This window comes from Hypanus sabinus, chromosome 1 (assembly GCF_030144855.1).
Source record: "Hypanus sabinus isolate sHypSab1 chromosome 1, sHypSab1.hap1, whole genome shotgun sequence".
Taxonomy (NCBI): Eukaryota; Metazoa; Chordata; class Chondrichthyes; order Myliobatiformes; family Dasyatidae; genus Hypanus; species Hypanus sabinus.
In genome coordinates this window covers 208,371,444-208,386,342 of record NC_082706.1, presented here as the reverse complement: position 1 = coordinate 208,386,342, position 14,899 = coordinate 208,371,444, and the positions used below count along the sequence as shown (strand labels likewise).

Genomic DNA, 14,899 nt, shown 5'->3' with positions numbered 1-14,899 from the left:
ACTGGACACGTTCTCTTCTGGTTATTGCCATCAAGGAGCCTCAACAAAATAGTTTCTTCCCCTGTGCAAACAGGTTTCTGAACGGTTGGTATCGCCTGGCTGTTCCGTTATTGCACCATGTGTAGTAATTTTATGTCTTTGCACTATACTGCTGCTGCAAAACAACAACTGTCACCAGATACAAGGCAGTGATAATACACGGGATTCTGGCCTTAGATTTATTTCGCAACTCCCAAGAGGCCTCCTTTGGTCAGGGTTGGCTATGGGTATTGCGTATTCAAGCCATGGTCGTAGCGTACGGAGAACAAGTAGCCCAAGTAGCATCCTCCCACTCACCACACAGCTGAAGAATCCAAAGGAACGGCAGAGACCAATACAGCTTGGCATCAGAAGTTGCCAGTCAGTGTTGGACTCAATGTAGGACTGCCCTAGGGACTCTGGCTCCGGATTTATTTTCTCAGGACTTACTTTTAAAGCCTCCCCCGTGAGTGGGTGCAGCTGCAAGGCAGCAGAGGTTTGAGATCAGAGTTTTCCCTCTCCTAGATGAGCTGCTAACCGCTGACAATATCCATCTGCCCTAGACGACTGGTTTTAAGGCGGCAGTAATCTGCAATTGCCCCTTCTCTAGTCGGTAGAACCGGTTCCGCTGGGTTTGGTGATAAGCCACATGTTAAGACCTGGAGCTGAACTTGGTTGTCACAAGGTATTTGAAACTCACACCATCGGGAACATTTAAAAGATAGTGGGAGTTTGTCATCACCACCTCACCCGGCTGTAAAAATCTTAACGAAGCAAGAGGTATGAATGATTGTACTTAATTGCCGGCAGTAAAATAAACTCATAAATACCTTTCACTGTAGTTCCTGGGACTTCCCTTCTCGCAATTACACAGGCGCGCTCCCTCCGCCGTGCACGCGCTCCCCGGGGAGTGGCTGCACCTGCCTGGGGCCCGGGTCACGTGATGCCGCCAGGTCTCCGAGACTCACCTGCGACCATGTCGGCAGCCACGACCAACGCCAGTGCGAATGCCGTGTCCTTCCCTGCTCCGCGGGTGACTCTACCCCTGGGCACGTCGGTGCTGCAGACTTACTCGGGTGCATTCATCTGCCTGGAGATAGTAAGTACAGCTGCCCAGGTCCGGGAGGGCAGGGCGGCGGCGGCGGCGGCGGCGTCTTGTTTACTGGCGGTGTAACAATCCCTCTTTGCCTTTCTCTCTCCCAACACAGTTGTTCGGAGGCTTGGTATGGATTCTGGTCGCCTCCTCCAACGTCCCGGTGCCCCTGATGCAAGGCTGGGTGATGTTTGTGTCAGTCACCATGTTCGTGTGCTCTTGCCTCTACCTGTCGGTGTATTTGTGCGGGCTGGCCGACCGGCTGGACACTGACTGGAACATGGTGGTAAGTAGACCATCGCCTGTTGTCCTCCCAAACCCTTCCCTCCCCCCTCCTGCCAGAGCCTGTGCCCCTGCCACGGGTCGCTATGCGGAAATCTCGGCGTCACCTCGCCGCTGGGAAGTGTGGGGTGGAGCCGGCCTCTCACTCATTGAAAACTCGCCAGTCGGCCGTTTCTCACCGGTCCCCGAAGGCGGGCGCCCGCCCGCAAGATCGCGAACCTTAAACAGGAGAGATTTTTGCAGATGCTGCAAATCCGGAGTAACACACACAAAATGCTGGAGGAACTCAGCAGGTCAGTCAGCATTTGTGGAGGGAAACTGCGGACGATTCCGGCCAAGATTCTTAATTGGCCCTGGAACTTTCACCTTTCCACCCCCTCCACATTCTTCTGGCTTCTGTCGCCTTCCTTTCCAGGGTCTCCTCCCAAACTATCAGCTATTCATTTTCAGGTTTAAAGTTCATTTATTAAAGTATACAACTCCGAAATTCTCCTCCAAGAAACTAAGGGGGGGGGGGGAAGCAGCTTATTTTGAGGGTTTTATCTACCACCCCAACACAAAAAAAATGAACAAAAATTGAACCTCATCCCCCAAATCTCTCCTCCCATACAAAAAAAGTTTATAGTCAACCACATGTATACAACTAACTGAAACAATGTTTACATGCTTGCACCTTCAGTCACAAAGTATTAGCCTAGATAGAGAGTATCTGTTTCCAAGGGTTGAAGTGTCTCATTGTGGTGAACTACATATACCTGTCCGGACACGCCCTCTGCTGACTGCTCCTGTGGCTTCTCCCACAGACCCCAGTATAAAGGTGATTGGGGCACTGCTCCCTCCCTCAGTTTCCAACATGGTCATGCTCCCTTTTCGCTGCTAATGCAAGCCTATCGTTCACTTCCAGTCTGCTAGAGTTATTGATGGTGCATCACTCATAACAGAGGGTATGCATGGAAGGTGAGAGGGGTGGGTTCATATGGGCAGAGGGGTGTGAGAGGTAAGCTTTTCAGTCCTGCTGAAGGTTCTCAGGCCAAAACATCGACGGTACATTTTTCCATAGATGCTGCCTGGCCGACTGAGTTTCCCCAGCATTTTGTGTGTGAAGCTTTTTACTCATTGTGGTGGATGCTTGGAATCCGCTGCCTGGTATGGTGGCAGAGGCAAATGCTTTAGAGGCTTTTAGGAGACATTTGGATAGTTACATGGATGGAGGGATGTGGACATTGTGTCATTGGAGGGATTAGTGTTTGGGTGATTTCTGGATTTGCTTTTTAGCTGACTGATCAGCTCCTGTGCTGTACTGTCCTGTGTTCTAGCCATAGTCCTTGAGGGGCATGGCCAGGCCATTGACATTAATATGAACCTCGCACTTTATGTAAGACTGTATAATGTTACTGGCATTATTATAATAAACTAGCAGTTGTGAAATTACATAAAACTGCAACATTTTCCTCCATGAAGCTGCTTGACTTGCTGAGTTTCAACAGTACTCAGTGCTGCTCAGCACTGATCTGACCCCATAACCTTTCAAAGACTCTTCATCTTCTGTTCCTGATATTCATTGCTTATATTTTTTTTCCATTTGTATTTGCAGTTTGTCTTTTGTGCATTGGTTCTTTGTCCTTCCTGTTGGGTGAGGTCTTTAATTGATTCTGTTGTTGCTTTATTTGCTGTGAATGCCCACAATGAAATGAATCGCAGGGTTGTATATGGACTTTGATAATAAGCTTATTTTGAACTTCCAGTTGCCTGTTTAAGTGGCAAGTCTAGTTGTGGTTAGCCAGCAGATTGGAGAGATTGTCGAAGACCGGAGCCTTCACTAAACTCTCTTCACTTTGGTTTCTGGAGATGGGATTTTTGTTTTTCCATAAAACGCAAATTGCAGAGGAAGTTTGATAATTTTGGATATATTCTTTGATGCCTACCAGGTATTGGAATTGGTTTACTATTGTTACTGAGATATAGTGGAAAACTTTGTCTTGTGCACTGTGCCTACACAGTTAATTGAGAAAGAACAAGAGAGTCCAAAATCTGAGGACATAGCCTCAGACAAGAAGAATATTAATTTGGAACAGAGATGAGGAGGAATTTCTTTAGCCGGAAAGTGGTGAATCTGTGGAATTCATTGCCGCAGGCAGCTCTGGAGGCCCAGTCCTTATGTATATTTAAGGCAGAGGTTGATAGATTCTTCTGGGTATGAAGGGATACAGGGAGAAGGCAGGAGACTGGGGATGAGAGGAAACGGCAGAGCAGACTCCAGTGACCAAATAGCCTAATTCTGCTCCTATATCTTGTGGTCCAAGGCAGAATGAAGTGTAACAGTTACAGAGAAAACAGGGCAGGTAAACAGTAACATGCAAGGTGAACAGTACAACCTGCTGTCCCATTCAATATCCTTAACAGCAGGAGAGAAGCGGTCCTTGAGTCAGTACGTACATGGTTTCAAGGCTCATGTTTCATCTTCCTGGTGGGAGGAGAGTGTCTGGTGTGGGTGGGGTCATTTGATTATGTTGGCTAAATGCTTTACTGAGGAAGTGAGGAGTGTAGACAGTCCAGAGGGGAGGCTGGTTTCCATGATGTGCTGAGCTGTGTTCACAACTCTTCCTGACGAAGGGTCTCGGCCCGAAACATCGACAGCACTTCTCCCTATAGATACTGCCTGGCCTGCTGTGTTCCACCAGCATTTTGTGTGTATTGTTCACAACTCTTGTGTTTTTTTTCCACTATGTGAAGAGCAGCTCCTTGCTGAGCTGTGATGTATCCAGCTGTGGTGCATCAGTTAAATAATTTTGTTGAGATACAGCTCGAAATCGGCTCTTTGAAGCACTTCACCCAGTAACTCCCAGTTTAACCTTGGCCTAATCAGAGAGAACAATTTGCAATGATCTGTTAACTGGTACGTCTTCGGACTGTGGGAGGAGCCCAGAGAAAACCCACACATTCCATGGGGTCATGACAGACTTCCAGGCGAGGGTGGACAACGACATGACAGATTTCTTTAGATTCCCTGAGGAAGTAGTGGTGTTGGTGAGCTTTTGTGCTGTGACATCTGTGGTAGGAACAGGACAAGCTATTGGCATTGAGAATGTCAGAAGGAGGCCATTTACTTTGAAGTCTGCATCAGTATCTCTCAATTTGAGTTCATGGGTTAAGGGTGAAAAGTCTAAGGAGACCATGAGGAGAAATTTCCCTCACTCAGAGGGTGTTGAGAGTGTGGAATAAGCTGCCAGCACAAGTGCTGCATGTAAGCTCAATTTCAATGTTTAAGAGCAGTTTGGCTTCCTACATGGATGGGAGGGTCTGGAGGGCTGTGATCCTGGTGTAGATCAATGGCAGTACGCAGATTATATAGTTTTGGCACAGACTAGGTGAACCAAAGGACCTGGTTCCGTACTATTTTCTATGACTGTAAAGCCATTCAGTCTAATATTAGAGGTTGAGGATTAAATCTTGCCTGTTCTACCCATGAGCTTTGGAATTGTCCTGCTGCAGATTAGATTACAGTATCTGACTTGTATATAAAAAAATGTTTAAAAATTGCATTGTTGTGCTTGGTAAAATTGCACAGGTATATTTATGCAAACCTAAGAGGAATATTTGGAGAGGGAAATGGGCTTAATGAAAAAAAAATACACATGGCAAATGAGCTCTGCTGCCCTCCTGGGTCTGCCCCATCCGCAGCTACCCACTTGCACTAGTACCACATTCTCGTGCATTCCTAGAACTTCACACGAGGGTCTGCACTGATGCTAAGCTCAACTGGTCACTGCAAGCCACCACCCATGTATGTTTGGGATGCAGGAAGAAACTGGGAGGAGCGTGCAAACTCCACACAGCACCTGGGGTCCATTTGAACTCTGGTCTGTGAGGCGGTGACTTCCCTACCTGAGCACTGCCTGTAACTGTAAAGGCAAATGAGAGGGAGGGAACTCTAGGCCAAGGGCCACTGAGCTACAAGGCAACAGAATGGTAAGAAATGGTACATAACTAATTAGTGGTGAGCAGAGTTCCTGGAAGGTTATAGGGTTGAAAGAGACTGCAAAGCTGGGGTAACCCAGTGAACACTCTGCATTGGCTTGGGATATGGTTGGCAAAGTTCAGCATAAATTTCAGCTTGCGTTACTGGAAATTTGGGTACCAAGTGGTTGCTGAATCAATACAGCAGGGTAATCTATACAATAGCATTTGTTTTAGACATTTCTACTGGGGTGCATTGGAGTTCTATTGCCTGGAGTGGCAACAGGAGTGAGGTGGGGCTGTGTGTGTAATAGGGCCACAAATAGATTAATAAGAAACATTTTAAACTATTAATAATTTAACCACCTATTTCCACATTGCTGTGTTGTATGACATTAGTAATCATGATCTTTCCATGACCAAGATTGTTCTTGATATATTTTTCTACTGAAGTGCTTTACCATTGCCTTCTGGGCAATGTCTTTACCAGATGGGTGAAGTAACCCCGGTCATTATTAATTCTCTTCAGAGATTCTGTCCGGCATCAAAATAAATTGGACATCTTGTCATAAAATGTTTTTTAAAGGATTCTTCTGTGCAAATTTAAGGCTGGTTAGTTTTCTGGGTCTGAATACCTGTTTGGATTTTACATTGGGTGTAAAAATGTTCTCACTAAACTCTTGACATCACGCTTGCAGATTGGCACTCAGTGGCTGCTTTATTAGTTACAGAATTAGAACCCAGTGGGATCTTCTGTTGCTCAAAACTTCAGGGTCCAATGTGCTATGCATTCAGAGGCTCTCCTGCACACCCCTGTAACACGTGGTTGAGTTCCTGTTGATTTCCTGTCAGCTTGAGCCAATCTGGCCATTCTCCTCTGACCCCCCCCCCCCAAATTAACAAGGCATTTTCACCCACATTTCTCTTTAAACTCTAGAGACTGTTGTGCGTGAAAAGCCAAGCAGTCTTTCTCCAGTGAGGTCGTGTGAGACTCCAACTAGAGGTCGGGGGTTAAGGGTGAAACCTGAAATTATCAGGGGGAAGTTCTTTACTCAGGGTGTTGAGAGTGTAGAGCAAGCTGCCAGCAGGAGTGGTGGATGTTGGTTTGATTTCAACATTTTAAGAGACATTTGGATAGGTATATGATTGGGAGGGCTATGGTCTGATTGTATGTTGATAGGACTAGGCAGATTAATGGTTTGACACGAGCTAGGGCCAAAGGGCCTCTTTCTCTGATATAATGTTCTATGATTCTGACTCAAATTCCCATGTGATCAGCAGTTTGAAGTACTCAAACCACGTTTGGCACCAACAATCATTGTGTTCAAAGTCACTTGGATCACGTTTCTTCTCCATTTTGATGTTTGGTCTGAACCTCTTGACCAGGTCTGCATGCTTTTATGCATTGAGTTTTGCTGCCGCATGATTGGCTGATTAGATATTTGCATTAACAAGCAGGTGTACCTAATAAAATGGCCTTGAGTGTATAATTACTGACAAAACCATGAAAACACAATCTGCTCATTGTAGTGATCACTACTATCATCCTCCCATGGGCCCATCTCTGGGAGGAAGAGCTATTTCACTTTGGAATTCCAAGTTGGAACTAACTGGAGTAAATGGAAGGAATGCACAAACTAGCTCAGTGTGTTTGATGGAGCCTCAGGGTTCTATTTTAGCTATTTGCATTAATGAGCTGGTGTACTTCACAAAGTGCTGGCAGAGAGTTTTTTTAGACTCAGTTTATAAATGTTCACAAAAATGAAAAACATTTCATCAAATTAGTGCATTTTGCATAATTGACTTGACTTCAAATTCTTTATTAAGCTGAAATTTCTGTCTGATACAAACACAGATTGTTCATGGTTTTTGTGTTTTTTTGCAAGTTATTCCATTGTGGGTGGCAAGGTAGAGATGTCTCTGCTAAAGGAGGTATAAGATACCCTTTCCCTCCACTAGTCTGCAGGTCAATCTTGGTCTAGCCCACCTCCCCTCCCTGATCATGGTGACATGAAGCCATGGGAGCAGGTGGTGAATGGTCGTATGAGCAGCTGGTACATATCACAAGTCCTGGTTATGTGACCACTGATACTAGGCAGACAATCCCTGAAGAGTATTGATCATGGCTGGGCTCACCTCTGCCCAGAAGAAGGTAATGGCAAATCACTTGTTTGAAGAATTTGCCAAGAATGGTTATGGGAAGACCCTGATCAGCTATGTCATATGACATGGCACATAACAAATAAACAATTCTATTCGTTATATACACATCTCTACTGAACTGAGGAAGGGTCCCAGCCCTAAACATTGACTTTCCATTTCCCTCCATAGATGCTGCCTGCTAAGTTTCTCCAATACCTTTGTACTGATCTGTCGGGTTTTGATGGTTTATTTTGTTATTTTTTTACTCTTGCAAGTTGGGTTTGATAGGTGAATCAAGTACCAGGTGTAATTAAATTTGCACGAAATTAAACAGTTGTCCTTGCACTGTCCTATGTAACTTCAGGGATTGTAACAGGAAAAGTTAATGGGGTTTGCGTACATTCTTACTACGTCTATGTATGTGTATTGGTTGAGGACAGGAAGTGGAGTGCAAGGAAATTTGCAGACAATAGTAACTTTACATAATAGAATCTGTAAGTCTTCTGTCAGATGATTTTCTCTACATTGAAAAAGTCACCCACTTTAACAAATTGGGAGTGTTAAAAGCAAACAAAAATGATTGAACTGAAGATTTTCCATTTGTTTTTATTTTCTAACAATGCTTGGCAGTTGTGATAAAGATTTAAGTTAAAGCTAAAGGTGACATATTGCACATTTTTGGTATGCAAGCAAATTCGTGCAGAGGAACATTGACTGTAGATCATAGACTAGTGAAGAAATAGGCCCTTCAGCCCACATTTTTGTTTTGAACCAAGTAAGCTTGTAATGAAAAGGCTAACTAAACTAATCTCTTCTGCTTACACAATGTCCCTTTGCTTCCATCTTCCTCAGATTTGTGTGTCTATCTAAACATCTCTAAGTCCCTAATGTTTCTGCAGTGCATTACAGGGTCCCACCACAATTTTTTTTTAAAAAAAAAGCACTTGACCCTTTGCATCTGTTACTCCATCTATGCCTCTTGTAATCTTATAAACCTCTGTCAGATCTCCCCCTCAGCCATCCCACTCCAGAGAAAACCCAAGTTTGTCCAGTCTCTCGTTACAGCACATGACCTGGTATCTTGGTAAACCTCTTCTGCATCCTTCCCATAATAGGGCAATCAGAACTGTATGCAATACTCCAATGTGACCTAACCAGAATTTTATAAAGTTGCAACATAACCACATGACTTTTAACCTCAATGCCTTGACTAATGCAAGCATGTCATTGTTTTCTTAGCCACCCTATCAACTATCATAGCCTCTTTCAGGGAGCCTCCCATGAGAGACTTTGTAAAAACACCTTACAAATATCCATGTAGACAACATCCACAGCTCTGCCTTTATCAATTGCCCTCATCACCTCATTGAAAATTTCGATCAAGTTAGTAAGATACTACTTACCCCACACAAAGCCATGGTGGCTCTCCCCAATTAGGCGATGATTTTCCAAATGCTTAAGAATTCTCTGAAGTAACTTCTCCACTACTGATATGAGACTCGCCAGTCTATAGTTTCCAGGGTTATCCCTGGTTCTCTTCTGCAATAATGGAACAACATTAGCTACTCACTAGCCCTCCAGGACCTCACCTGTGGCTAGAGTGGACTCAATGATATTGATCAAGGCCCAGAAATCTCTTCACTTGCCCCTCTCAATAAATCGGGATATATCCCATCAGGCCCTGGGAACATGCCAACTTTAATGCTCAAAGTGACCCAACACTACTTCCTCCTATACTTTGAAATGTCCTGGCATATTAATACTTGACAATGATCTCCTGATCTTCTACAGCCTTGATAAATTATGACTCACTGATAGTTTAAAAAATGACTCATTTAAGATAAAGTTCTCTTTAAGGACCTCACCCTCGTCCTCAGCATCCAAGCAAATTTTTCCCCTTTATCTTTGGACCTATCCTCTTCTAGGTTGTCCCTTTGCTGTGCTATATGTATAGAATGCCCTGGGAATCTCTTTAATCCTACTTGCCAAAGACTTTTCATGGTCCCTCCAGGCTTTCCTCATTCCCTCTGTAACTTTGTGGCTTCTTTATTATCCTTAAGAGGTCTGTTTGATTCTAGCTTTCTAACCTTTATGTACTTTTTTCTTCTTGACTAAATTCATCACCTATCTCTCCATCAAAAGCTCTTTCCTTGCTGTCCATGTCCTGTCTGGAACATCCTTGTCCTGTACTCTAGGCAGTTTGTCTTTAAACACCCTCCACGCAGTGGATGTGGACTTGCCCAAAAACCGCTGTTCCCAACTAGCTCTCCCTAGTTCCTGCCCAATGCTCTGTAATTTGCCCTGCTCCAATGTAATACACTCCCACAAGGTCCATAATTATCTTAAACTTAAGGAGCTTGGTCACAGTTCCCTAACTACTCACCTGGCCAGACTGATTACCAACGTCAGATCCAGTACAGCCCCCTCCTCTTGTACTAATGACATTAATTTGAGAACCCCTCCTGGATGCACCTAACATTCTGCCTCACCTAAACCCCACGCATGAAAGAGGCCCAGTTTATCTTAGTAAATTGAAGGCCCCCATGACAACAACCCTTTGTTTTTGCCTTAATCTGCCTGCATATCTGTTCCTCAATGTATCAGTGGCTAAATGTATTAGTTTCCTAAAACATCAAAACCCTGGGTCATTAAGCACCCACTCCTGTCCCCCTCTGTAACAGCCACAACACCATAGTTCCACATACTGAAACATTCTCTGAATTGATTACCTTTACCCATAATACTCTCAGCATTAACATACACACACTTCAAACTATCTGACTCGTATCAATTACTTTGTTTTTACTTGCCCTGACATTTCTCTCCATTCCAACACTTCCTGCTCTGGTTCCCATTCCCCTGCCAAACTCAATTAAACCCTCCCAAGTAGTTCTAGTGAACCTCCCGGCCAGGACATTGGTTCCCCTCCAGTTCAGGTTGACCCATTCCTCTGGTACAGGTCACCTCTGCCCCAGAAAAGGTTCCAGTCATCCAAAGACCTGAAACCATGCTCTCTGAGCCAGTTCCTATGCCACTAAGAAGGGGATCTCATTGAATATTGAAAGGCCTGGACAGTGGACATGGAGAGGGTATTTCCTGGAATGGAGGAGTCCATGACCAGGAGGCACAGCCTCGGAATACAAGGAAGCGCCTTTAAAACAGATGAGGAATTTCTTCAATGTGTGGGTGGTGAATCCGTGGAACTCACTGCCACAGAGTGCAAAAGTTCAAGCCAAAGGCTTTTTTAAAAGCACGGTAAATAATTGACATACCAAATACACTGCCTCAAAGTGTGGATATAGACTTGGTTGTGGGTTTTAGAAGGATTTTAACTCTAAAACTCCTGCACAATGTTCATAGAAAATTACAGCACAGAAACAGAACTTTCAGCCAATCTAGTCCATACCAAACCACTTAAACGGCCATTGACCTGCACCAGGACCACAGCCCTCCATACCCCTACCCTCCTTGTACCTATCCAAACTTCTCCTAAACAACTTCCGCTGACAGCTCACGCTCTCTCAACCCTCTGAGTGAAGAGGCCTTCCCCTCTTGTTACCCTTGAACATTTCACCTCTCACTTTTAACCTGTGGCCTTTGGTTGTAGTCTCACCCACCTCAGAGGAAAAAGCCTGCTTGTTTACCCTATCTATACCCCACATAATTTTGTGTACCTCCATCAAATCTTGTTAATAGTAAACTTGAGTTTGTCATATATCTACATCTGCACAGGTGCTATGCCAAACTTAACTGCAGCAGCATCACCGGCACAGCACATCAGGTAAGTAGCGTTCGCAAGAAAAACATCAGCATGAATTGTACGTCATTTCCGCAAGAACAAAATTAGCACAAAAGTCCATTTTAGTGCAAAGTAATCAATGTTGAACTGTCGTACATGGAGCTTAGAAAAATGGAGGGCTATGGGTAACCCTAGGTAATTTCTAAGTAAGGACATGCTCAGCACATCTTTGTGGGCTGAAGGGCCTGTATTATGCTCTAGGTTTTCTCGGCTTCTATGTAACCTGAGGATTTTTGGTCGTTGACCATGAATGTTGCATCCTAGCTGTCCAAATAAGCAAGCTGGAGCTGTACAGTATGGAGAGTAAGCTGGTGACCATGTGGCAAGCTCCCACTCTCCATGCAGCTGACGAATCCAAAGGAATGGCAAAGACCAATACAGTTTGGCACCAGTGGCATTGTAGGAGTTGCCTGTCCACTTTGAACTCAATGTGGGCTACCTTATGGACTCTGCTTTAGATTCTCTCCCCCACCCCCACCCTTGGGAATTCAGTGCCAAACAATTGGATGTTGGCCAAGCAAATATCAGTTGATGTAATGTGGAATCTTGAACAATGGTGGGATCAGATCATTTGGGTGGAAGAATGGATATTGTGAAACTTGGCTTTGATTTGCTTTGCCAAGTTTATTGTTATTTAACTAAACATTTATACCAACGAACAAGACAATGCTTTTCCAGACTAAGGTGTAAAGCACAGTAGTACACAAGACAAAGTAAGAATTAAATCTAAATAAATTGTGCACAGATAAAGTGCATAAGTTAAATATTGTATGGTACAATACACATTATCTGTTGACACTTCGATGCAATGCGGCATGGAGTGCAGAAACCTAATGGCCTGAAGGACAAAACTGTTTCCCATTCTGACTGTTGATTTTTGTGCATTGGAGTCTCCTAGGAACATGAGAAATAGGAGTAGCCATCTGGCCTGTCGAGAGCCTCCTCCACCATTCAATAAGATCATGGCTGATCTGGCCATCTCCACCTACTTGCCTTTTTCCCCATAACCTTTAATTCCCCTACGGTGCAAAAATCTATCAAGGCTTGTCTTAAATATATTTCCGAAGGTAGCCTCCACTGCTTCTTTAGGCAGAGAATTTTACCAATTCACCAGTTGTTGGGGGGGAAAAGCAATTCGTCCTCATCTCAAACCTAAATTTACATCCGCAAACCTTGAGGCTATGTCCCATAGTTCTAGTCTCACCTACCAGTGGAAACAACTTACCTGCCTCTATCTTATCTGTCACTTTCATTATTTTATTTCTATAAGATCTTCTTGCATTCTTAATTCCAGCGAGTACAGTCCCAGGTGACTCAATCTCTCCCCATAGTCTAACCCCCTCATCTCTGGATTCAACCTGGTGAACCTCCTCTGCACCACCTCCAAAGCCAGAACTGCACGCAGTACTTTATAGAAATATAGAAAAACTACAGCACAATACAGGCCCTTTGGCCTACAATGCTGTGCTGAACATGTACGTACTTTAGAAATTAGATAGGGTTACCCATAGCCCTCTATTTTTCTAAGCTTCATGTACCTATCCAGGAGTCTCTTAAAATACCCTATTGTATCTACCTCCACCACTGTTGCCAGCAGCCCATTCCATGCACTCACTTTTTTAAAACAAAAATTACCCCAATATCCTCCTCCTGTACCTACTTCCAAGCACCTTAAAACTGTCCTCTCATTTCAGTCCTGGGAATAAGCCTCTGACTATTCACACAATCAGAGCATCATCTTGTACACCTCTATCAGGTTACCTCTCATTCTATGTCAAGAAAAGGTCAAGTTCACTCAACCTGTTTTCATGAGGCATGCTCCCCTGTCCAGGCAACATCCTTGTAAATCTCCTCTGCACCCTTTCTATAGTTTCCACATCCTTCCTTTAGTAATGTGACCAGAACTGAGCATAGTACTCCAAGTGGGGTCTGACCAGGGTCCTAACAGTAGTAATATTACCTCTTGGCTCTTAAGCTCAATCCCACAGTTGAAGGCCAATGCACCGTATGCCATCTTAACTACAGTCAAACTGTGCAGCAGCTTGAGCGCCTATAGGCTCGGACCCCAAGATCCCTCTGATCCTCCACACTGCCAAGAGTTTTACCATTAATATTCTGTCATTATATTTGACCTATCAAAATGAACCACTTCACACTTTTCTGGGTTGAACTCCATCTGCCACTTCTCAGTCCAGTTTTGCATCTATTGATGTCCGGTTGTAACCTCTGACAGCCCTCCACACTATCGACAGCAGCCCCAATCTTCGTGTCATCAGCAAACTTACTAACTCATCCCTCCACTTCCTCATCCAAGTCATTTATAAAAATCACGAAGAGAAAGGGTCCCAGAACAGATCCCTGAGGCACACCACTGGTCACTGACCTCCATGCAGAATATGACCCATCTACAACCACACTTTGCCTTCTGTGGGCAAGGCAGTTCTGGATCCACAAAGCAATGTCCCCCTTGGATCCCGTGACTCCTTACTTTCTCAATAAGCCTTGCATGGGATACCTTATCAAATGCCTTGCTGAAACCCATATACACTACATCTACTGCTCTTCCTTCAATGTGTTCAGTCACATCCTCAAAATTGAATTTGGCTCATAAGGCATGACCTGCCCTTGACAAAGCCTTGCTGACTATTCCTAATTATATTGTGCCTTTTCAAATGTTCATAAATCCTGCCTCTCAGGATCTTTTCCATCAATTTACCAACCACTGAAATAAGACTCACTAGCCTATAATTTCTTGGGCTATCTCTACTCCCTTTCTTGAATAAGGGAACAGCATCTGCAAACCTTCAATCTTCCAGAACCTCCCATGTCCCAATTGATAATGCAAAGATCATTGCCAGAGGCTCAGCAATCTCCTTCCTTGCCTCCCACAGTAGCCTGGGGTATATCTCATCCAGTCCCGGAGACTTTTCAGGTCGTCACTTTTATTGTCATTCCGACCATAACTGTGGGTACAGTACATAGTAAAAATTAGATGTTTTTCAGGACCATGGTGTTACATGACACAGTAGGAAAAACTAGACTGAACTACGTAAAAAAAAAACAACAACAACACAGAGAAAGCTACACTCAACTACAGACCTGCATAGGACTGCGTAAAGTACACAAAACAGTGCAGGCATTACAATAAATAATAAGTAGGGCAATAGGGCAGTAAGGTGTCAGTCCAGGCTCTGGGTATTGAGGAGTCTGATAGCTTGGGGGAAGAAACTGTTACATAGTCTGGTCGTGAGAGCCCGAGTGCTTTGGAGCCTTTTCCCAGACGGCAGGAGGGAGAAGAGATTGTATGAGGGGTGCATGGGGTCCTTCATAATGCTGTTTCCTTTGTGGATACAGCGTGTTGTGTAAATGTCCACGATGGCAGGAAGAGAGACCCCGATGATCTTCTCAGCTGACCTCACTATCTGCTGCAGGGCCTTGTGATCCGAGATGGTGCAATTTCTGAACCAGGCAGTGATGCAGCTGCTCAGGATGCTCTCAATACAACCCCTGTAGAATGTGATGAGGATGGGGGATGGGAGGTAGACTTTCCTCAGCCTTCACAGAAAGTAGAGATGCTGCTGGGCTTTCTTTGCAATGGAGCTGGTGTT

At 44.4% G+C, this 14,899-nt stretch overlaps 1 protein-coding gene across 1 annotated transcript in view; it reads left to right on the top strand.

The window, feature by feature from the left end:
• The first annotated feature begins 916 nt into the window (after positions 1-916).
• The window catches only part of mal2 (mal, T cell differentiation protein 2), a 37,174-nt gene continuing 23,191 nt past the window's right edge, over positions 917-14,899 (top strand). The window contains exons 1-2 of the mRNA XM_059984847.1: positions 917-1,117; positions 1,227-1,397. Of these exons, the coding sequence (XP_059840830.1) occupies positions 962-1,117; positions 1,227-1,397 (327 nt within the window). The 5' untranslated portion in view covers positions 917-961. The remainder of the gene's footprint in view (positions 1,118-1,226; positions 1,398-14,899) is intronic.